Source organism: Quercus suber, unplaced genomic scaffold, assembly GCF_002906115.3.
Source record: "Quercus suber isolate HL8 unplaced genomic scaffold, Cork oak 2.0 scaffold_828, whole genome shotgun sequence".
In the NCBI taxonomy this organism is placed as follows: Eukaryota; Viridiplantae; Streptophyta; class Magnoliopsida; order Fagales; family Fagaceae; genus Quercus; species Quercus suber.
Window position 1 is genome coordinate 13,489 of NW_027070258.1, and position 24,895 is coordinate 38,383.

General features: G+C 35.7%; 1 protein-coding gene across 1 annotated transcript; it reads right to left on the reverse strand.

Moving 5' to 3' along the window:
* Window positions 1-7,906: 7,906 nt before the first annotated feature.
* On the reverse strand, window positions 7,907-14,238 carry LOC136061017 (probable aldo-keto reductase 1). The gene is made up of 7 exons (XM_024058270.2): window positions 14,046-14,238; window positions 11,390-11,557; window positions 10,982-11,185; window positions 10,638-10,810; window positions 10,179-10,275; window positions 9,059-9,212; window positions 7,907-8,311 (listed from the first exon to the last, which is right to left on the reverse strand). Exons 1-7 carry the CDS (start codon window positions 14,103-14,105, stop codon window positions 8,133-8,135), a joined length of 1,035 nt encoding a protein of 344 aa, XP_023914038.1. The 5' UTR covers window positions 14,106-14,238; the 3' UTR covers window positions 7,907-8,132.
* Window positions 14,239-24,895: the final 10,657 nt, after the last annotated feature.

The window sequence follows — 24,895 nt, forward strand, 5'->3', positions numbered from 1 at the left end:
AGATAGTCCAATGGGAGAGTTAGAGGCTGTTTGGTTCACTAGTTTTCATGACTCAATTCTCAGTTTTCATAACTCAATTCTCAATAATGGTAGGACCTATAGTAAAATACTCGTTTGCCTAGACAATTTTTTTGTTTTCATGACTCTGTTTTCAATACTCAATTCTCTACTTTTTGAGTTATGAGTTGTGAATACTGAAAACAACTTTTGGCTGTTTTCAGTTTTCAATTTTCAATTTTCTGTTTTTCAATGGCAAAGTTGTAATTAACGTTACATATCCGGTCCCACCATCTGACTTTTGCTCCCTCTTTATCTCCTTTTCTCTTTTTTTTTTTCTTTTCTTTTTGTCTTTCACGTGGTCTGGGAAATAGCTCTGCTACTCCTCTTCTTCTTCTTCTTCTTCTTCTTTTCTTTTCTTTTCACTTTCTGAGCTTGGTTTTTTTTTTTTTTTTCTTTCTTTTCTTCTCTTTTCACTTTCTGGGGTTGGTTCTTTTTTTTTTTTTCTCTTTTCTTTTCTATTCTCCTTTCTTTTCTTTTCTTTTCACGTTAGTTTTTGGGTTTGGTTTCTCTGCTTGGGTTCTTCTTTTTTCTTCTTTTCTTTCCTTTTCACTGGGTTTCCATTCTTTTTTTTTTTTTCCTTCTTCTTCTTTCACTGGGTTTGGTCTTCAGTTCATCCTCTTTTTTTTTTTTTTTTCCTTTTCCTGGGTTCGGTCTCCCCGGTGTTCTTCCCTTTTTTTTTTTTTTTTTTCATTGGGTTCGGTGATCTGAGTATTTTTTTTTCTTCCTTTCTTTTTTCATTGGTTCGGGTTTGTGGGAACTGGGTTTTCCTGGGTTCCTAACATCAACATCAATGGCCTGGGCAGATTTGAGTTTGCTTTTTTTTTTTTTTTTTTTTTCATGATTGAGAAATCTGGGTTTGTTCTAGAATATATTTATGCATGTTTAATTTTGTTCTAGATGAGAAATCTGAGATGATAGAGGTGAAAAGGGAGAAAAATGAAAAATGAAAAAAGAACGAACCGAAGAACTGAGAAAGAAGAAAGAAAAATAGAGAAAAAAAAAATCTGACCAAGTGACAGAGGTGGGGTCCATGAATAGTGTGAAAAATATTGAGTTATTGAAATAGAGTGATGGTGCCAAACAAGTGTATATTTTAGAGTGATGAGTGATGAGTGATGGGTGATGGATGATGAGTGATGAGTGATGAGTGATGAAAATTGAGTAACGGAAATTGAGTGAGCAAAAAAAGGTGGCCAAACAGGGGCTTAGTATCCAGGGCTGTTTTAGGAATTAGGGAAATTTCTTGTAAAGATGGATTGTAATTTTTGGGTCGTTGTTCCTAAGAACAATAATTGATAAATAAATAATATTCAAATTAACATTTAAATAATACCATGTCACATAAATTAGATTTACCATAAAATTAGAGAATAGTAGAGAAATGTTACCTTGATAACGCTTTAAATTAATCTTATAACAAGAACCAATTTACCGTCAATTTATGTTTGTGTTTAGACGGCGGGGTTGAGGCATGGAGCATGTCATTGTCTTGAGACGATACATGCATCTACGGAGTTTCTAGTGTAGTAGACTAAAACATTGTGCATGCCACCCCGGGGATATAATAACCTAGCTACTTGTAGGATAGGAAGCTCTCAATAGTAATTTTCTTTTACCCATAAATATAGTATATACAAGAATATATTATTTTCATGAAACTAGAATTTTGACTCAACAAATATGTAGTGAGTTTTACATGAAAATGGTGCCCATAAGAAAATTTGATTTTTTCATCTCTCATACGGACATTTTGGCTGCATATGCATATAGGCTAAAGAAACGTACAATAAAGATCATGTTATTATGGGTTTTAAATACATTTATTTTATTGCTGTTATGATTATCCTTAAAATGGATAGTAACACACGGCTATCGAATTGCACATGAAAATCAAATAAGATACTAGCCTTTTGAACATTAACAATGCACCGGATACAAAATCCTGATTTGAAAAGTTTCAGCTCTATGACATAAAAGTTTGTGGTAAAAAACAATTTTAAGCCATGCGTTGGAGCAAATTAAAAAGCTTTGAAAACGGTAAAAGAAAATCAATGCTATTATAAGAGACATTATTATATTGATTGAATTTTAAATGTATAAAACCGATTTCATCATTTCACTTGAATGGCCATTTAGTCAAAATTTAATATTTTCATCAAAATAATCCAACAGGGTTTCATTGTGCTTTCCTAACAAACAAAATAAGTTACAAAATAAGTTTTAGTTTTTTCTTTTTGGGTAAAAAATAAGTTGTAGTTGAGTTCAATTAATTTTTACCCACTACAGTATCATACAATTATATACTAACACAAAATTCTCTTTTAAACTAGAAAATGCCGTATTGTGTTTTATAATAAGTTTTGATAGAATTAAATTCTAAAAAGTAATAACTAGTTATGAATTATCTGTACTTCTCTCACTCTTATCTTTTTTTTGAGAATCTTCTCTTACTCTTATCTAATTCATATTAACTATTCTATAAATAATTTTTTACTCCAGCTTGTGCGACTCTCAATTGTCATCAATGGTACTTATACAATATTTAATCATTTATATCCTATTATTTAGCTTGCCTTCATTTTCTATCAATTTTTCTGATGGAAATAAATGTGAACACAGCGGAAAAATAGGTTTAAAACAGATCTATATCATTCGAAGTTGATAACATGCGTTAAGTAAATTTCAGAATTAGAGAACAAGTGAGCGTACCTTGAAGTGGTGAATTTCAAAACCGAAGATTGAAGCGCTTAGGAATACTTTTAGTCTTCAATCCAATTCCGCCAACGCCCAAGAAGTGTGGACTCTCAATAGGTTACAAAGGGATGATTAGAGAGTGACATACACTCACTTCCACACCATTACAATGTTGTTTTTCTTACCTAGAAAATTCTGTACGTTTTTCCTTTTTGTATCTAATCAATTATCTAATTGGGCTAGTCTCTTGGGCCTTTCCAATTGGGCTTAAGTGTGTGGCTTGGAGTGGGACCAATAAGACACTAGCTCCAATGGGCCTTGAGCTTTTCTGTCAACTCTTGACAGGTCCAAAGTTACCATTAACTATATTTAATATTACTATATAAATATAGTTGCACTCTAGGCCTTATCTATAAATTATATCTCAAGACTTTATTATACATGTAACCCCTTCATAAAATATTCATAGTAATACAAAATCATTAATGTAAACTGTCACTTTGTAAATTACTACATCTTAATCCTTGAGTACCTGGTTTAATCCTTTCATGTTATTCATTATATACTTATGAAATCCAATTCCATAAATATATATTTTAGTCTTACTAAAGTGGTTAGGCCTAACTCTTTGAATAACAAACTCATTAAACTTATTTCAAGAGAATACTTTATATCTCCGTTAAGAAACTATGAATTCCATCTTGAGATACATGTTCCATCAACACTAAATGTGACTGCCCAATATACTGAGGTTTTGACCATTACTATAGATCTCACTTCTGATATATCAAAGCAACCTATACCTCATGATCAAGTCCATTATTCTCTCAGGATTAAGAGTTTATGCAAATACAAGTCGTGAGATTTATTATTTATATAACAGTCATTAGGAAAATAATAAATCTCACAGCGGTCCAGTTCAATATGTCTTAATTCTTAAAACATATTAACACATCAACCATCATTAAACACAATATTAAGTCATACATAATGTCATACACAATGTCAAACTTAATATCATACATAGCATCATACAATAAGATTTAAGGTCACTAATCCTAACATTTTCATGATGGAAGGTCACTTATAAGGTTATTTATCTATCTATTATCAATATAGTAATATACAAGTAACATAATAAAAGTTTGAGTTTAAAAATCATGCTTAGCTTAAGTAGATACCTCATCTAATTGTTTTTCATTATTATTTTTATTTTTATAGAGATAATATAATTTAAACCTATAATATCAGCTTCATGATAATTGTTTTCTATCATCAAGAGTCAAGACACTAATTAGTTTTGATGTAAATGAAATTTGAACCACAAATCTCTTATTTGTCTGACAAGAAATTTTATCCGTTGAGTTAATTAGAACGAACACTCTTAACTAATTCTAAGGTATACATCCTTTTATAATAGTTTTACAACTGAATTGTTATTAACAATTCTTGATACACAATTTTTGTTCAATTTATGAAACATTTATATATATTTTTAATTAAAAAAATATATTCTATAAATTGATGATTAAAATCGTGTCATGCACGCCGAAAAAAATCTTTCGAGGAAAATTGACAAATCCAAGCTTTTGATAACATTCAATAAGAAGCCAGAAAACAGGAATGATCTTACCCCATGGACATGCAAGCAAATCTTCTGACCAGCCAGTGTAGAACCATATATCCTTATAACAGGAACCTCATTCACTATGCTACCTTCAAGAATTCAAAAATCAACTTAACACATAATGTACATTTCTATGAATACCATTTTCCTAGTGCTATGTTTGGTTCCCTAGAAAAATGAATAACTACATTTTAACTTTACCATTTTTTCACCACAGCAAAGTATGCAAGAGACATCAAGGATTCTAAAAGACTCTTTTTTTTTTTTTTAATATATATATATATATATATATATAATTAAGAGAAATTCTATTATACCAAGTTATTATAAGCATCGGGATTGATTAAATTCTTCCCTACAATCTGTGCAGTTATAAATAGTTTAATATTACCCTTACCAAGTCCTCACTATCCTTAATTTTTCCTCATAATCCTACATTCATGGACTTTTTCTCTCTTTTAAATCTTTTTTCTTTGACAATTTTAGAGTTATCATATTTTCTATTTTGTCCGTTTGTTTATAACTATTTAACAAGGACTTTTTAAGTAAATCAAAATTTGAAACAACCAAATCATACACTCTTTATAATAGTAAGTGTTAAAGTTGTCGAGTGATTGGAAGAAAGAAAATGGAAAAAGTGGAAGCAAGAATTTAACGTAGTTTGGCCTCGCCCTTGACAACTGCATCTTGTTTATTCAACTTAACAAAATGACAAATCCAATTTAAAGCTTATATACTAGAGAACCCAATTTTAGGTTAATCCTAGACTAAGAATTTTTATGCTTGTTTATCAAAAAAAAAAAAAGAATTTTTATGTTTGCTCTACCAGTAAATGCAAGGACAATAAATTTAAACCCTTTTTTTTTTTTTTTTTCATAACATCTCTAATAGTAAGTATAAGTATAAATTCATCTTATAAACTAAAAAAAAAAAAAAGGGTAAAAATACAATTACACGCCTAAAATTAAACGTTGTGATATATATAATTCCGTTAAATTGTCATTTTAGAGTGCGTAATGCTATTTTGGGATTAAAATGAGTATTTGTAAAAACGATATGAGGAGTTGCTAACCCAAAACAACGTCTTGAGTTTTAAAAACACTTTTTGCATTTGTAACAGTTAACAGTGAATAGAGGAACAAAAATGATAGTTTTGTAAAAGTTAACAAAATTTCAACTTGGTAATCGTATTTTTGCCCCCAAAAAAAAAAAAATTCATAATATATATTTCGAAAATTGTGAAATGAGTTTCACTTTCTTTTCAATTGAGAATTCTATTCCTAATATTAAACATTCAAACAAATTACAGTTAAAAAAGAAAAAAGAATCAAACGGCATCATTTGAGAGTAAAAGTAGAGAAGTGTACCTTGAAAGGTACAGTAAGAGATTTCAAGGCCATGGATCGGCAGTAGGGGTGGCAAATAGGTGTGTTGGATCATAAATGGATTGGATGTGTAATTACCTATTTATCTATTTATGACTCATTTATATATAAATTAATTATTCATTACCAACCTAACCCATCTAATTAGTAATCCACGCATTTAACTCAATATGACCAAAATACCTTTAAAACTACTTGAATACTCTCTTGACCTCCAAAATTACCAAAATAACCTTAAATACTAAAAATGACGCAAATACCCATACACTTCCAAAATTACCAATATACTCTTGGACATCCAAAATTATCCCCAAAATCTCTAAAATGAGCAAAACATTGCCAAAATCTCTAAAATGAGCAAAATACACATGAAATCTCTAAAATAACCAAAATATCCCCCGATATCTCTAAAATTACCAAATATGCTCAAAAACCACTAGAATGATCAAAATATTCCCAAAATCTCTAAAATGAGCAAAATACCCATGAAACCTCTAAAATAAGCAAAATACCCCCTGAAACCTAAAAAATGACCAAAATACCCTTGAAACTCAAAAAAGGACCAAAATACTCCAAAAACCCAAAAATTACCAAAATACTCCCAAAATTCAAAAAACGACCAAAATACCCCCAAAACCCAAAAATGACCAAAATACCCTTGAAACCCAAAAATTGACCAAAATACCCCCAAAACCTAAAAATTACCAAAATACCCCCTAAAACCCATAAAATTACCAAAATACCTCCAAAAACTAAAAATTACCAAAATACCCCTAAAACCCAAAAATTACCAAAATACCTCCGAAGCTTAAAAAATGACCAAAATACCCCCAAAACCAATAAAAATGACCAAAGTACCCCTGGAACTAAAAAATGACCAAAATACTCCAAAAACCGATAAAATGACCAAAATACCGTCAAACCCACAAAATGACCAAAACACCCCCCGAAACCTAAAAAATTACCGAAATATCCCAAAACCTACAAATTACCAAAATACTTCTAAAGCCTAGAAACTTACCAAAATAACCAAAAAATCTAAAAATTATTGAAAAACCCATAAAACCTAAAAGATGGCAAAAATGCCCTCGTAATCTAGAAAATGACTGAAATACCCTTAGAATCTAAAAAATGATCAAAATATTCCCGAAATGTAAAAAATTATCAAAATTCCCTCATAACCTAAAAACTTACCGAAATCCCACAAAACCTATAAAATGATTGAAATACCCTTAGAACCTTTAATTTGTCGAAAATATTCTCAAAACATCCAACATACCCCAAACCTCTATTTTGGTAATTTTAGATGTTTCAAGTGTATTTTGGTCATCTTACATGTTTAGGGGAATTTTGGTCATAATTTAGGTTTCAAGGGTTTTTATCGATAATTTTTTTAGGTTTTGGGGTTGTTTTTGTCATTTTTTGGGTTCTGGGGGGTATTTTGGTAATTTTTTAGGTTTCAGGATATTTTGGTAATTTTTTTAGGTTTCGGAGGTATTTCAGTCAATTTTTAGGTTTTGAGGGTATTTTGGTAATTTTTTAGGTTTTTGGTGTATTTTGGTAATTTTTAGGTTTTAGGGATAATTCAGTCATTTTGTTTTTGGGTTTTGGGGGTATTTTGGTAATTTTTAGGTTTTTAGGGTATTTTGGTCATTTTTTAGGTTTTGGGGGTATTTTGGTAATTTTTAGGTTTTAAGAGTATTTTGGTCATTTTTTGGGTTTTGGGGGTATTTTGGTAATTTTTTAGAAATTTAGATTTTATGTTGTTTATTTAAGTTTTAGATGGGTTTTAGTGGGTATTAGTGAATTTATCCATTAAGACCCATATAATTAAATAACCTAATGGGTCTTTACCCATTTAACCTAAATATTCAAATAGATTGGGTTAAGACTTATCTAAATTAGGTGGGTAATTGGTGAGTTCATGGATATGGATAAAAATTACAACCCCTGCTACTAGGTAACCAAAAGAGTGCTGCTAAAAGTTATGTAGTACTTGTTTGAAAGGTCCTATAGGAGAGTCACGAGGTATTTTGGTGCACTCATATGTGGCGTGCTCATTGAAAAGGTAATTAAAAAAAGAAAAAAAAGAAACTAGATTTATTATTAAAAAAAAAGTGAAGAACAAACTCCAAAAAATATAAATAAATTAAAAGTGAGAAACAAACTGCCAACATATTTATTAGTACATGACATATATAGAGCAACCACATTGGTGCCATTCTAAAAACGATTACATAATAATGTTGCCTGATTTTGCAGTGTGAACGAAATAGCTAGTTATTAGAAATATATCTGGCCATTCATTTCACAAAACACATAGCATTATTCAATTGAAGTGGACATCATCCATGTGTAAAGGATAATTAATTTTTTGGAGGAGTGTTGCCATACTGCCATCGAAGATGATCCATGTTTTGAAAGCTTATACCACCAGCTACCTCTTCTAATGGTACAGCATCAGATATCTCTTTTAGTTCTTCTTCTGTAAGTTTCACCTTCAAAGAGCCAATATTGTTATCCAGGTTCCTGATCTTAGTTGTCCCTATAAAAGTTCAACGTAAATGAACGAACGATATAAGAGATTTGAAACATTGGAAAATAAAATCTCGCACAACAGTTCCAAAGTCATCTGAAATCAGACCCAACTGTTTATGAGCATATTTGTGAACATTGATTCGTTATGTTATTATTCCACGAAACCAAACTACCACTCTTTCAAACATTTAGCAACTAGACAGAGCTATGGCCAATGATGCCATAAAGACATGATGATCACAAACCTGAACCCATTATAAAATCTTATTTAGTTATGAATGCAAGCTAACACATTGTTTATGACTATGTTGACATTAACTAACATCTGAGTTTTTCTAAGGCTGTTATGACATTATAAGTTTATAACAGGCATTATCTATGTAATTCCAGCCATGAAATGGACTGTTTTTATTTTTTTGCCAAACTTTGAAACATGAGGCAGGAAATTGGATCGGGATAGTTTTGGCTTTTTTCCTTGACTTTTAATGTCGTGTTTGCTTCTGTAAGATGCAGTTTATCTTAATTCTACATGTTGCAGCGTAATAGGGGAAGAGCATTACACACTTGGAGTCAAATTGATTTCAATTTGCAGCACAAGAAAATAGTATTAGTAGCATTAATGAAGAGAACTTCAGCCACTTTTCTTTTTCTATTTTAAGAGGAAAACTTAAAATATTTTTGAGGAGATGAGAAAAACTTAATTATGTAAAACATTTATAGGACTCAGAAAAAGAAAAAAGAAAAAGCCAATTACCAGGTATGGGTACAATATCATCTCCTTTTTGTAGAACCCATGCAAGTGCAAGCTGAGCAGGAGTGCATTGGTGCTTTCCAGCAAGGCCTTCAATTCGACTAAAAATGGCCTTGTTCTTGTCCAAATTTTCTCCTTGGAACCGAGGGTACATTTCCTTATAGAAGAAAAAGCAAGCTGTCAGTTTCGTTAAAGCATTTTTATTGTTATTATTACTGTTATTAATATTATTAAGGAGAATGGCCAAAATTCTTGAAATTCATATATAAGATGGTTCTCAATGTATTTTTTTCCTAGAGCCTTTACCCCAAAACTCTAGGGTAAGGTATGGATCCTCAACAAACTAATCAAGAATTCGAGATTGACTATAGATGTATTAATCTTCGATATTCTTTCCCATCCAAAATCATATATATATATATATATATTTTACATTTTTAATTAATGTGCCATTTTCTACTATTTCTATTGATATTATTTTAGATCTCCTCCTATTTCTTTTCGTCCCCTTGTCTAGCATCAAATTGCCCTTCCTCATTAATGCAATAATTAGTCTCTTTTACAAACGACTAAACTATTTGAAGCGCCTTATCCTATTATTAGCAAGATCCTTATCTTTAAATGAGTTTCTTCATTTTCTACCCTATCTTCCCTTGAATGATAACTTAAAAATAAGATAAATGGTTCATTTACATGAAACCCTTTTTAGGGAAGATCCTTTTAAGAAAAAAGTTTCAATAGTAGATGTTACAATGTATAATTCTTTTAAATCTCCAACTAAAAAAACAACGGCGAAGATCCAACTCTTTAAGAAATAAAGTGTGGAATATTAATATAGTTCATCCAAGTCATGTCATGTTAGCTATATAACGTGAAATGTCATCTATGGTATTAGTGAGGCCAGTAGAAAAGTTTAATTGAAAATTTCCAAAACTTCAGGGACTTGGTTGCAAATTTTCAAATATTAAAGATGAAATTGGAATTTCTTGTAAAATGGGATGACTAAAATAGTGTTTTCCCTTGTAGGAATTTTCCATTCAATTATCATTGTTGCCTAAAAAATTATTCAGGCTATTTAAAAGTCTAACAAATAAATGACACAAAATATTGGTGAAATTTGTACCAATAAGCTATTTGCAGCCACATTTTCAACAACTCCTTTGCCAGCAAAAAAACCACGGCCAAGAGGACTGTACGGAACTATTCCAATGCCAAGCTCCCTACATGCAAAAAGCATCAAGACTCAATAGAGCATTCTCATGCTTCTGGATAAGATAATTAAAATACACTGAAATCAAAGATACACATATTGGACACATCCCAATTAAATTTCCCTTATTGTAGCAGTCATTCAAAAGAGATAACAGTATTGGAAACCCAAGAAAGAATAGGAAAAAAAACAGGATAGATTTTTAGGATACAAGAAATCTCTCAATTATAATTGTTCACATTGTCACATCAGAAACTGATAAAACATGTCACTGGTGTATTCTTGAAGATTTTTTAAACATGGAAGCACTAAAGATACACAATTTTTTTTTTTTTTTTTTTTTTTAAAACATCATTTGTGAACAGAACAAACCTGCAAAGTGGAATTATTTCTTCTTCAATATCACGAGTCCAGAGAGACCACTCCATTTGTAAAGCTGTGATGGGATGCACTGCATGTGCCCTCCTTATTGTATCTGGGCTGGGTTCAGATAGACCAATATACTTGATTTTTCCCTCTTCTACCAGTTTCTTAAGTTCACCAATCTACATTCAAATGAGATGTATCGAATTAAATTTGCCACCAAAATCCCACCATCACTACAATGAAATAATAAATTTGCAGAGAAATTGACAATTTCAAATTACAAAAAAGAAATAATTCAAAAACACCAACCCTTGCAGGCGTGCGATTGAAAGGGCATGACAATCACTTACAGTTTCTTCTATGGGTACTTTTGTGTCTACCCGATGCTGATAATACAGATCAATGTATTCCACATCAAGTCGCTTCAAGCTAGCCTCACAGCTTGAGCGAACATACTCAGGGCTACCATTCAATTTTACATTAGGAAGTTCCAGTGTTTGGATGCCAAATTTGGTGGCTATTTGAATTTTCTCTCTTGGCAACTGCTTCAAGGCCTGAAAGATATCTACTTCTTCCAGTTAAAATCACATAGTTTTAACATGGTCCACAATTATTAATCAATTCACTAACAGCAACTATAGAAAATGGTATCACAAAGATATTTCCACATTGGTGACCATATTTTTAGATTTACTACCAGATCGGAACAAAAACTTTTGACTTCTTGATCTTGCAAAATTAAAATTAGTGTCAATTACCTTCCCAAGCAGAATCTCATTAATATGGGGTCCATATATGTCAGCCGAATCAAAGAAAGTGATTCCCTTACTGAAAGCATGCTTTATTACAGCAATTCCATTCTCCTCAGAGAGAGGAGAATTGTAGACTCCAGTCAGGCTCATACATCCAAACCCCAACTTTGAGACCTGGGAAAAATGAGTCAAGAATTTCAAAGAACTGAGCAACAAAAAGTTAACAAAAAACTTAGTAATAAGTAAAGCACAACGAATTATTTTAGTAGAGAAAACTATTCCTTAAAACCTTCAGAACCTGTGCATCTTGAATGGTGGGAAAGATCAACTGCTAGTTTGAAAACAATTTGAAGAATTTATATTTTTAGTTAAATGTATTACTAAACTTTCATGGTTATAGGTTATCTATGCAGGTCCAACCTTATGTCGGGAATCTTTGTAGAAGAAAGGAACAGGACTACATAAGGTCTGAAGTCTCCATCATTTCTGTCGTTTTTAATTCCTCTGAAGCCTCCCACATGACAACATATGAAGCACACAAGATTTGGAGAACTTTAATACATAAAAACATTAATTTCTGAAAATGGAAATGATGAAGGAGGATTTTGTTGATTCCTTAACCTTGTTGTAGTCTCTATTATATAGTGTAGATGATTACCCAATATAAAAATATTAAAATGACATTAAAACTCAACATCCCCCTACCCAGAAAATCAAATTGGTGTGTTTGTATCAATTATATGAAAATTTCTTAGTAGACTAGGCAAGAGAATTTTAAATACTCTTTTAAGTTTAACAGACAGCATCTGCCAGATTGTCACACTGCTGTCTTCAGAAGATTAAACAAATCTCTTTGGATTTAAACTTTACCTTAACAGTTTGACAATCACCTCAATTTATTCAGTTCATCATGTTGAGCTTGGTTTTCAGGAATACAGATGGGTGCATTGGTGTCATAAAACAGAGTTTCAAGGGCGTCAAAACCTCAAGACACTATTCAAATATAAGCATAACCAAATTGCTCTAAAGTAGATTCTCACTATGCCAATTCTATTTGGTTCATCATGTTGAGCTCGGTTATTGGGTACACAGATGGCAGCTTTGCTGTTATAACAGCAGTCTGTTAAGGGCATCATTACATCAAAACACATTTCAATTATAAGTATCCAAAAACTCTTGTTTTAGCATTCCCATTTAAACTTTCTGCCAAGAATGGTTTCTCACTATGCCAATGCTTATAGATTGCCCATTATTAAATCATACCTCTTTTTTTGAGATTGAACCAATTAAAAAAATAACCTACAGAACCGCTGCCATTAACTGCTTATGCTTTGATTTAAGAATTGGGTTTCTTAGCAATGACACAATTCCTGCTGCAGTAGGAAGTTCTTGTTGAAGAGCACGAAATGAATATAGAAGACATAATAATTGCAGCCACATCTTAAGATTGGTAAAGTTTCGCACTTCTCTACAAACTCATTCTCAATCTAGCATGGGACTAACTAAATAGGTTCATACAAATTGTTTGAAATTTATGATGCACTGTTCCTTGTCTCTAACTAACATACAAAACTTGTCCCCAAGATATTCTTACAAAATATACTGTACATACACGGTACCATGTGCAAAAGGATTATTTTCATATAATTGCAGCTTAAAGCTTCTTATCACACAAAAGGTTACTTGGTGACTCCCGAAATTGGTCTTAATTTTCTTCTAATCTTTCCTTTATTCAAACTAGCCTGTAACTTGCATTGTGGGTACATTCTTTTTCTATATATATATATATATATATTTTTTTTTTAAAGTCTTTTAGTGGTTTGGTTTTTCTTAGTGTTTAACTCATCCCACAATCTTATAGTAGCACTTAGACCTTTTTCTTATAAAATAGTTGAGAAGTAAATTTTTTAAGAAGTCTTTTATTTATTGGCTGGAAAAAAAGTTAATATATCTTGGGTTCAAATAAAAAAGGATAATTTATCCTAGAATTTAGTGTATCTCCTCAACCTATCTAGTGCATTGCACCTTAAATTGATGCGATAGTCTTGATTCTAGGAGTTCTAAATTCCTTTTGGATTGATGTCATGCAGTTGATTAACTACAGGGAATTTTTTTTTTTTTTTTTAATGATATGAAACAAACTTTTATTATTATTTTTAATCACTGTCCAAAAGTCTAAATTAATGTTACATGTTGGACTAATTTTCTGTTTCCAACCCCTAAAGATTACTAGTTCTAAAAGGATAATAGATTCTAAATGACAGTTTTTTAAATTTTTTTATCAGGGAATGAGATGAGTAGTTAATATAACATATAAGATACCATTTATCTTAAAAGCTTAACATATGAGTGAGTCCAGTTATGTTATATTAACTGCTCATTTTTGTCATTTGTATCCAATGTGTGACTTTACTACTCAACTATCTGCATTTCTTACACATGAATATTCCAACAATGATAGATAATAAACATGCAAGATTAGAGAAGTAATGAGCATTGAGTTACTGTAGATGGATTATTGCAACTTTAAAAACTTGAAATAGATTAAATTATGCAATGGGTTTTCAAAGAAATGTGACTGGAATATATACAAAGTGGAAGTTTCTTTCCCCAAAAAAAAATAAAAATTGAAAAGGTATTCAAGAATGGCATTGGGTTTTACCTCAAGTCCTTGATTGCCTAGTTTCACCTTTGGAATTTGGAATTCGTTCCCTTCCGCCATCTTTCAAATTGTGTGTTTTTCTTTGCAAGATTTTCAATCTCTGAATCTGTTTCTGGGATGATTTTGCTTTCCATTTCTCATTAAAGTCTCAGAAATATATATAGTAACAAATCGAGTAGAGGTAAAGACCACTGGGAACTAGCTGCTGTGAGCGTGAGATGGCTATGCATGTAATAAAAAATAACGTTTGACTTTTTGAAACGCAGCTCAAAACGTCATCAGTGATGGCAACTAGAGAATTCTAACGACATGTTTGGACGTAAAGCTTTTTTTATTATTAATTTTTGGCAAGAAATATTATTTTAGTCTCTACATTTTTATAATCAATTTAATTCTTATATTTTGATTACTATCAATTTGATCTTAATTATTTTTAACTTGCAATCAATATAGTCACTATTATTAACTTATTGGCGAAAAATGCATGTCACAAACTGTTTGTATAGTTAGCACAATTGAAACTGACGATGGATAATAAAATAATATTAAAATATTTTTAATTGATATTTAAAAAAGCCACCTCAATATCATAAAAAATCCATATCCGAGAATTATTTTTTTCAGCAAAATTTTTTAAAAATTATTAATTCATAATTTAAAAAAAGGAGAAAAAATAATTTTTTTTTTAAAAAATCTCATCCGTCCTTCTTTGTTTTTTTGCCTTCAGTTTCTTGGCTACCAAACACATCTAAAGTTACTGTTCCCTTCCCAAACCCACGATCCAGCACCACCACCACCATCGATCCTTCCTTTCTTTATTTAAAGAAAAAAGAAAAAAGAAAAAAAACACCAAGCTTGAAAGAAAACCGATTTCCCAGGTTTTCTCAGCCACCAAACAGAGCATCGGAACCAACCCACACTATAGAGATCTCGAAATTATCATCAACCCCAGAACCCAAGCCACAAGAAAACTGAAAACCCACCCGGAAGCCACAGATCTCAACCGCACCCCACCACCACCAAAGATCTACCGATATCACTCGTCAAAGAACAACTTTAGATCTTTCTGGGATTGGGAAATTTCTGGGCTTTGGGTTGCTTGATACTATGATGGTGGTGGGATTTTGCTCATAAAATAATAATAATAATAAAAAAAAAAAAAACAACAACAACAACAACTCCTCTTCAATTTACGTTACTGAAGAATATGTATAAAAAGAAATTGAAGAAGGAAAAATTACAGCGCTTGAACACTCTTGAGAGGGATGAAGATAAACTCATTGTTTTGGATCACTCACCAATACAAGAATGTTACAGTGGAGTAGTTGTCAATGTGCTAGAGGAAGTGAGGGTGATTTGTGGGATTTTGAGTTATTTGATTCATAGGCAAAGGTGCTTGATTTTGGAGTTTGTTTTTTTGTTATTCATTTTATTTATTTTTGTTATTTATATTTTTCATTCAAATGCTGATTTTTAGAGTTTTCATTCAAATGCTGATTTTTTTAATATTATTTTATTAGTCGTGTCATTTTTAATGTATCAGCTAAATAAATTGTTTGCCATGTAGGTATTTTTTGTCAGTGAGTTAATGGTAGGGACTAAATTGATTATTATCAAAATGTAACAGATTTTTCATTCAAATGCTATTTTTTTAATATTATTTTATTAGCTGTGTCGTTTTTAATGTGTCAGCTGAACAAATTGTTTGCTATGTTGGCATTTTTTATTAATGAGTTAACGGTAGGGACTAAATTGATTGCAAGTTAAAAATAAAAAGGACTAAATTGATTATTACCAAAATGTAAGTACCAAATTTAGGAATGGCAATTTTTACCCGGCCCGGCCCGACCCTAATGGGCTGGGTTTTACCCGGTCCAATTAGGAATATGGTCGGGTATGGGTTAAAAAAAAAAACCCGTAGTGGGTCCGGGTTTTATTAAAAAACCCAAGACCCAACCCGAAACCCGGCCCGGTAAAAACCCAGTTCATTGAAATTACTAAAATACCCTAATATATATATATACCTAAAATGTTCTAACCCTAATTCCCATTTCTTCTGCATTCACTCACTCAGCAGCCTCCTTACTCCCTCCCTCTCAATTCGACAGTCCTACACTCCCTCACCCTCACTCTATCTCAAACTACCACCGTGAACACCACTAAAAACCCAGACGGCGAGATACCCAACCACCAAATCACAACACCATTGCCTCACCACCATCGTCACAAACCCCACCCTTCAGCTGTCGCCGTTTTTCTTCACCAAATCAGAGCTGTTGTCGCTTTTCTTCGGGCTTGACCAAACTCAGACACGCCGTTGACTTTTCCCGTCGAGCTGTCGCGTTTTTTTTTCAGGCTTGACCAAATCGGAGAGCATTAGTTATTCAGCTTCAGCCTTCAGCCAAATCGGAGAGGATCAGATTTTCTTTAGGTATTTACTTGAGAAGATACCTTTATTGATGGTGTTGGGTTTCTCGAATTTCAGAGACAGATAGAATGAGAGATGGTGTTGGTTTTTGATTTTTGATTTTTTTGGGTGTAATCTAGGACCATTTTGATTTTATGAGTATTGGGCTTGCTTTGTAACAAAGTTGATTTTGAATCTGATCATTTCCAAAATCATTTCCTTCACATACGTACACGGTAAGTATTTATATCTGAATTAGGACACAAAATCATTTTCAAGGAGAGTAAAAATTAAAAACATTACCAGAATCTCTAAATGTTTTTTCCCCTAAAAATGAAATGAAGAGAAAGATGAAATCATAGTAGCCTTAGCCTATGATTTGGACTGATTTGGCATTTGGGCCATGTTAATTATTTAGACTTGAATATGCAGGCTTAATATAGGCAAAATCTGGGCTTAAATCTAGGCTTGAATTTGGGCAAAATTTGAGCTTAAATCTGGGCTCAAAATTATTTTTTATTTTTTTATTTTTTCGGTTGGGCCCTGTTTGGGCCCAATTCCTAAACGGGGCCCGCGGGGCCCGGCTGGGGCGGGTTCGGGCCCCAGAAAAAAACCCGGTACCCTAAACGGGTCGAGTTCGGGCTACGGGTCTTGCCCCGCGGGTTAGGTTCGGGTATGAAAAAGCCCGGCCTGATCTCGACCCGTTGCCATCCCTAACCAAATTGACACCAAAATGTAGGGACTAAACTAGCATATTTTTGCGCTCTTTTATTTTTTTTTTTATAGAAAAACCTAGGAAAGTTTTACTAAAGTTGTAGACTTGCAGTACATTAACTTTCCAAACAAATTCAAACGTATAATTGTGTGGAACAATATAATACAAATAATATTATTTTCTCTCAAGTGAATTAAATTCAATTAAATCATTTTTTTTTCTTTTTTGGTAAAAGGAAGTCATACATTTGAATTTGATTAGAAATTTAAGGTATTGTATCAAAGTTTTGTTTAAAGAAAAGAGTGTGTGTGTATATATATATATATAAATTTTTTTTTGAATAATTTAATAATTGGAAGAAGGAGGATTTGAATCTTTGGATCATTTTTACAACATTTTTACAACAAATCATAGGTGATTAGTTGTTATTGATTCTGTAGGGATGATAGGTCCAGTAGTATATATTAGGCCGGGGGCCCGATCTGAGGCTGCCTAGTAATCCGAGGACGGATAAACGTTGTTATGGAGATCGACATTAATGAATAAAGAAAGAGGTCTGGTCATGATGGTCCAAGAAGGTGGTCCGAGGAGGGATACTTCCTGGGTTGAGCGAAGCAGAGGTTAGAAGATGCGGCCTGCCATCTAGAAGCAATATTCTAGGAGATTTTGTTGATAAGGGTATACATCATGAAAGCACAGGACAAAGGAAAACTATGAAATATTTAAGAAAAAGCTGCTACCATCACATTGAATTCTTTGTACTTAACTCTCTGGTCGCATAAATAAGAAAGTGACACCTGAACAGTAATTTTCAGTCTTACAATTACTTCCAAAGATTTCAGAAATGTGCTAATGGGATAAGGATCAACACCAGCAATCCAATCTACACGTGGAGGGTAGAGATAAAAAGAGGATGATAATATAAAACAAAAATAAGACCCTGAGGAAAAGGGATCGGAGAATTAAGAGAAAAATATTGTAGCAACAAGAATTGTGCTTATAATCAAATTCAAGAGATATATACAAGAAATGATCTCCTCGAATTGTGTTGAGAACGATTTTCTTTAGATAAAACCAGTCTATCTTTAGTTTATTGTCATCTGGATCCATTATAATTGTTACTCAATTCATTAGAGCCTAGTTTTCTAACTCACTATCTACAAATTCATTGTATTGGGTTCTTTAGGCCTAAATCTTTTTACCTTTTGGGCTTAGGAACCAAATTGTGTTCTTACAGGTTCAAATTTGAACTTAACACTAAGAGCATCCGTATCAGATGTGCCAAATGCCAAATATTTGGCACATTTGGCACACGAAACACTAAAAACACTCATTTATCAGATGTGTTAAATGTTCTAAATTTTTGCTGTGCGCGCCCGATACCGAAACCCGTCGGACTGGGCCTCAATTGGGCTCACAACTTACTTGTATAGTGGGTTTGGATTTCCCACACTGGGTCGTTCTTCCCGCTGAGACCTAAGGCCCTTTCTTTTCTTTCCTCGTGGGTCTGAGTCACCTTCTCTTTTTACTCACTCTGTTCATACACTCTCCTTACCGCGCGCCATTTTTTCCAACCCCCTTCTTCTCCAAACTTCCTGCATTTATAGGCCATAGTTTAGTGGGGAGGTCATAATTACTTGCCAACGAGTGCAACCGGCGGTCCACTATTATCGATCGTAAGTGGGTGGTCAGGTAGGAGTGGGAAATTAATAGAATGCATTTAAAAAAAAAAAAAAAAAAAAAAAAAAACTGATCTAGATACTATCCATGGTAAGAAATAAAATATGATGGACCCTGTAAAGTGGCTGGTAGTAGTGTTGAAACAAAGGACCCTGAATCGATTATTGGATAAGCGAAAGCCACAAACAACTAGGATTGATAATTAATGGAAGTCACATGAGATGGGCTCTGATACCATGTTAGAAAAGATAAAACAAAGTTTGAAACCAAACTAGAAAAGATAAGAGATAACTTAGGTCAAATGATAAATCAATGCACGAGAAAGTAAGAAGGAGAAAATATAGGAAATTTAACTTAGTTCAGCCTAATAGGTATACATCCATAGCGAGAAGCCGTTAGTGGCTACATATTTACAATTAGGCTCCATGTATTAAAATGAATATATTGATAGCTATTTATGTTAGGTTAAATAACTAAACTAGCAATACTAGAACTACAAGTGAGAATACAATTGAACATAGATGGGGCTTCCGGTGGCAATCCGGGAAGGGCTGGAGGTGGTGGACTGATAAGAAACAGTGCTGGTGAGTGGGTCAGGGGGTTTGCAAGGAGTATTGGATCAACTACAAGCATTATAGCAGAGTTTTGGACTCTAAGAGATGGTCTACAATTGGCCATTCAGCTTGGTGTTCAATATTTGGAAGTGGAACTTGATGCTAAAGTTGTATTATATGTTATTAGTTTTGGAAACTCCCCTACTGTTGCTTATTCTTCCTTGCTTTTTGATTGCAAATTATTGCTGGAGAAGATTCCTCATTGCACTGTGAAGCATGTATTTAGGGAGGCAAATAGAAGTGTTGATGCACTTGCTAGAATGGGCTGTAATTTGCAGGATGATCTTGTATTTTTTTTATTTTCCCCCATTTGATGTAATTGCTGCCTTAGTGAGTGCAGACAAAAATGGGGAAACGGTTTGTAGACATGTTGCCAACTTAGCCATCTTGGCTATTTAGTTTTTTATATATATATTTCCTTTTAACCAAAAAAAAAATTACTTTGCTTGTACTCCAAGTAAATATAGAATTATTTTACTTGCATTTAAAGAGAAATTAGATAGAATGAACCTAGATTAAATTTATATAACAACTTTAACTAGGATTGAACATATAAGATTAGTTTTAGATACATACTTCAAGAGATTGTACTAATAATATAGGCAAAAATAGCATTTTGGTCTTTACATTTTTGGCTAATTCGCATTTTGGTCCCTACATATTTTATCTTCCTATTTTGGTCTCCAAAACTCAAAAATCATTCTCAATTTAGTCCCTACAATTATTTTACCAACAAAAATTGCATACATAGCAAATGAAGTGCACCACTAACACACTAAATGTGATGTGATCATTAAAATAATATTAAAAAAATTATTTGGCATTTAAAAAATGCCACTTTAGCAAGAAACATGAATATTGTTGTGCTAGTTTTACTCCATTGTAATGCGAATTAAGAAGAGTTGTTTAAGTTAGATTATTTTGTTATTTGAATAAATGTTATGTTATTGTAACATTAAAAGTTGGCAGTTTAGGAGTCCTTTGTTTTAGCACTTGGTTGGGATAGTGGGTCAGTTTATTTCAATGATTTTATGGATTTGCAAGTGTGGGATTTCTGGGTCCGAGTAATTTTTTTTGGTTTGATTATTTGTTTAAAGTGAATTTGTTGATGTGCGCGCCCGATACCAAAACCCGTCGGACTGGGCCTCAATTTGGGCTCACAACTTACTTGTATAGTGGGTTTGGATTTCCCACACTGGGTCGTTCTTCCCGCTGAGACCTAAGGCCCTTTCTTTTCTTTCCTCGTGGGTCTGAGTTACCTTCTCTTTTTACTCACTCTGTTCATACACTCTCCTTACTGCGCACCATTTTTTTCCAACCCCCTTCTTCTCCAAACTTCCTGCATTTATAGGCCATAGTTTAGTGGAAAGGTCATAATTACTTGCCAACGAGTGCAACCGGCGGTCCACTATTATCGATCGTAAGTGGGTGGTCAGGTAGGAGTGGGAAATTATGAGGGTGGCGTTGGAACTTGGTTCCTACCTCCACGATAGTCCTCGGGAGCGGTGGCTCTCCGGGGCGCGGCCGGGTAGGTACAGTGCAGGTCTTCCCGTGAGTCAAATATCTACTACTCCATGGAAAGGTGTTGCCGAGAAACGATGAAGAAGCAAGGCTCGGGCTTGCAGTACGCGTGGCCCGGGGGTGGGCTGCCAGGTATAAGGGGATTGGCCCCATGGGCCATATACCCAGGCCAGGGCCCAAGGCCCAATGTAGGATATGACGCGGGGGCCGTACAATAGCCCCCCCTTGATTCGCTCCCCATTCTCGGGGGTGAATCAAGGGTCGTAGGGGGTAGACACCCGTCTGGGAAGTCGAAGGGTCGTTGCTCGGTCGTTGATGGGGACATTAATGCGTCTCAAAAGACGCGATTGGAGTCGACTGACGACCTGTTCGTCATTATTACCTGACGGTTCGTGTACCGAGGCGTTATGCGTGTGGCAGTTAAGGCGGCGGTCCGCGTGTTTTCCCGCCAGGGGATCATTTAATGCTTCCCATTTCACGCCCCATACTTATAAATAGTCCCTCTAGTCTCTGGTTCTCACTTTTGCATTCCTCATTTTAGAATATTTCACTCTGCCGAGCATCCCTCCTTCGTGGTTCTTTCCCTGGCCCAGAACACACTTCCTCCTTAGAGCCCTCAGTAAGTTCCTCTCCTTCTTCTCATTTTTCTGTTTAGCCTAGTTCAATCGATTCTTTGGTATTTATAGAATTTCTTTTCTCAATTTTCTTTGAAAAACACTCGTCTTGAAAAATGAGTTACTCTCACCTTCTTTTAACCGAGCATGCTTTGGCTAGATTTAGGGAGGCCTATAACGTTCCTAACGATGTAGACATTGCCTATTGCAATATGGGTGATATTGACATCCAGAGGCGCCGTGGTGAGAACACGGTGTTCTTTCCCTTGATGGCCATCTTAGAGGGTGGGGTTAGGTTCCCGGTCGACCCTCTGATTCTTAGTACCCTTAGATTTTACGGCCTTTGTCCCGACCAACTCCCTCCCAACTTTTACCGGGTGGTGAGTTGTGTGAGTAGGTTGAACCAGTTGTACGGGTTGCAACTAAACCACCACGACATTAATCAGATGTATAGCCTGTGCGGCAATGTCGAGTCTGACTATTACTTAAAGACTAGGGATGCGCGGGTACGGCTTATTTCATGCCTACCAGATTCGAACCGTAACTCGGCAAAAGATTTCGTTCGGGTGAGCNTTATAAATAGTCCCTCCAGTCTCTGGTTCTCACTTTTGCATTCCTCATTTTACAATATTTCACTCTGCCGAGCATCCCTCCTTCGTGGTTCTTCCCCTGGCCCAGAACACACTTCCTCCTTAGAGCCCTCAGTAAGTTCCTCTCCTTCTTCTCATTTTTCTGTTTAGCCAGTTCAGTCGATTCTTTGGTAATCGTAGCATTTCTTTTCTCAATTTTCTTTGAAAAACACTCGCTTTGAAAAATGAGTTATTCTCACCTCCTTTCCACCGAGCATGCTTTGGCTAGATTTAGGGAGGCCTATAACGTTCCTAACGACGTAGACATTGCCTATTGCAATATGGGTGATATTGACATCCAGAGGCGCCGTGGTGTAAACACGGTGTTCTTTCCCTTGATGGCCATTTTAGAGGGTGGGCTTAGGTTCCTGGTTGACCCTCTTATTCTTAGTACCCTTAGATTTTACGGTCTTTGTCCCGACCAACTCCCTCCCAACTTTTACCGGGTAGTGAGTTGTGTGAGTAGGTTAAAACAGTTGTACGGGCTGCAACTAAATCACTATGATATCAATCAGATGTATAGTCTGTGCGGTAATATTCAGTCGGACTATTATCTAAAGACTACGGATGTAAGGGTACGGCTTATTTCATGCCTACCAGACTCAAACCGAAATTCGGCCAAAGATTTCGTTCGAGTGAGCGGCAATTGGTTTGCCGAGGAGATCCCCTGTGCACTTTCGCCGCGCGACGTTGGTTGGTGACGAACTTTTATTCACTTTTGTCTCTTTTGGTTTTGGTCTGGTTATGTTGTCACTAACCCTTGTTTCCTCTGTGCAGAGAGCAAAGATTCAAGCCGGACCTTAGAGTGGTGCACGTTCGGGACCTGAATTTCGTGCTCAGGTCAGAAATCTTCGTTCACTCGGACGGACAACTCCGAGCGTCTCACCTTATTCTCCGTGTCAATCCCGTCTACTCAACTTGGCAGCCATTCAGCCAAGCTTTACTAGTTGACAGCCCTCTCCTCTCATATATCGACGTCCGGCACGCGAACTTCTTCCCACCAAGACTAACCGTAGGCGAGGCACGTGATCTTGGCCCCCGGTACATTTGTTCGGACGAACGGCAGCCCATCCGTGACGAGTCAGCCGAACGTGTATCTGCCGAGCGTAAGAGACGCGCCCACGAGCAAATCCAACAAGCTCCTGCTCAGCCCGAGAGAACCGTAGAGCCCGAGGCTCCTGTTCGGGAGGCGGAGGGTGCAGCCGCAGATCCAACTGATTCTTCTGAAACAGGATCCGGCCAAGGCTATACCATGGTGGCTAGGAGGAAGATGACGATCGACCGCTTCGTCCCGAGTGCCTGGCCTGCCGTGCAGCAACAACCAACCCCCCGCCAGGATACTTCGCCCCCCGCTGTCCCGTCAACCCGAGTTCGAAAAAGGCCGCGCACAACCGACCAAACTCAGACGGGCTCGGGCAACGTGCCCCCGCGACCTTCGGCCGGTATTGTCATCCGGGAACCGGTGGTGCAAACCGGGATCGATCTGGCGTCTACTTCCTGTGCTCCGGCGGCATGGCGGCCCTCCTTCCAACTCGGCGGCGAGCCTCTTCCATCTACAGCCAGTGCCCGAGTATGGGACAAAGGTTATGGTGGCCGCGTGGCGCAGTCTGGCGTGCGGCATCCTCTTGCCCGAGGACCTGCATGCTTTCACGGAATCGACGGACGAGTCTCTGGGAAGGCGTTTGCAGTGGCACACCATAGCGGTAACTGTTTTACTTCTCTTTATGATTCTCGGCTTTCTATTTGCCCATGCATGTGTACTTTCCATTTTTCCTCACAAAGTGAATGTTGTGTGGTCAGGCTGCGCAAATGTCGTATGTCGTGGACGGGAGGATGAAGGAGCTGGCAGAGGAGGTTGAGCGGGAGAAGGCTCTGAAGGATGTAGCTGAGGCCATGGCGAAGGAGAAGTCGATAATAGCCGAGGAGGCAGAGAATAAAATCGCCACAGCCGTAAATGCCCAGGCTCTTGCCGAAAGGAAATCCAAGGAGCTGGAACGGCAACTGGGCGGCACCGAGCTTAAATTGGCGGAGGCCCAGAGCTTGAACACCATGCTGGAAGGGCAACTGGCTGACTCAAAGGCGGCGCTGGAGGCTTGTGAAAACAAGTGGTATAACGAGGGGTTCGCGGACACCGAGAATTCGGCGGAACCGGTCATTCGACAGGCCCACAGGCTCGGATATGAGGAGGGCTGGTTCGCCGCTCTACAAGCCTTGGGGATTCCCGAGGATTCTCCGTTGAGGGATCGCAACAAGATCCCTTTCCCGAGCATCCCTCAGACCGAGAATCCCGCACCCCTTGTCATCGATGAAGAAGAGACCTCCAGCATGAGGGAACTGGTGAATGCCATCAACTCTCATGCAGTGCCGATTGATATGGAGGGAACCAGCCACCCCCATGTCGGGGACCAAGCCGGGGAGGAGATCCAGCCGCCAACTTCTCACGCCGACCAACGCTCTCAAGAGGACGCATCCTCCGCACATGTGGCAGACATCTGATAGTTTGAAAACCAACCCTTTTTTATTTTTCCTTTTCTTAAGAATTTTGGAGAGCGGAATTGCCTATGTCACCGAGTTGTGGTGACGGGATAATTTGTTCGTTGTCTTTATTTGCAGTTGCCGGGTTTTGGCAAAAACGCTAATTTTAAGTTTTATGCTTTATGAATGCCTTAT

Bases quoted from the DNA above. Each gene is read 5' to 3' on its own strand.
- LOC136061017 (XM_024058270.2), bottom strand. From the start codon at position 14,105: ATGGCGGAAGGGAACGAATTCCAAATTCCAAAGGTGAAACTAGGCAAT. The intron at 11,186-11,389 runs GTAATTGACACT...GATATCTTTCAG, and splicing joins ATGAGATTCTGCTTGGGAAG to GCCTTGAAGCAGTTGCCAAG. The intron at 9,213-10,178 runs GTACAAATTTCA...TTCTTCTATAAG, and splicing joins TGGCTGCAAATAGCTTATTG to GAAATGTACCCTCGGTTCCA.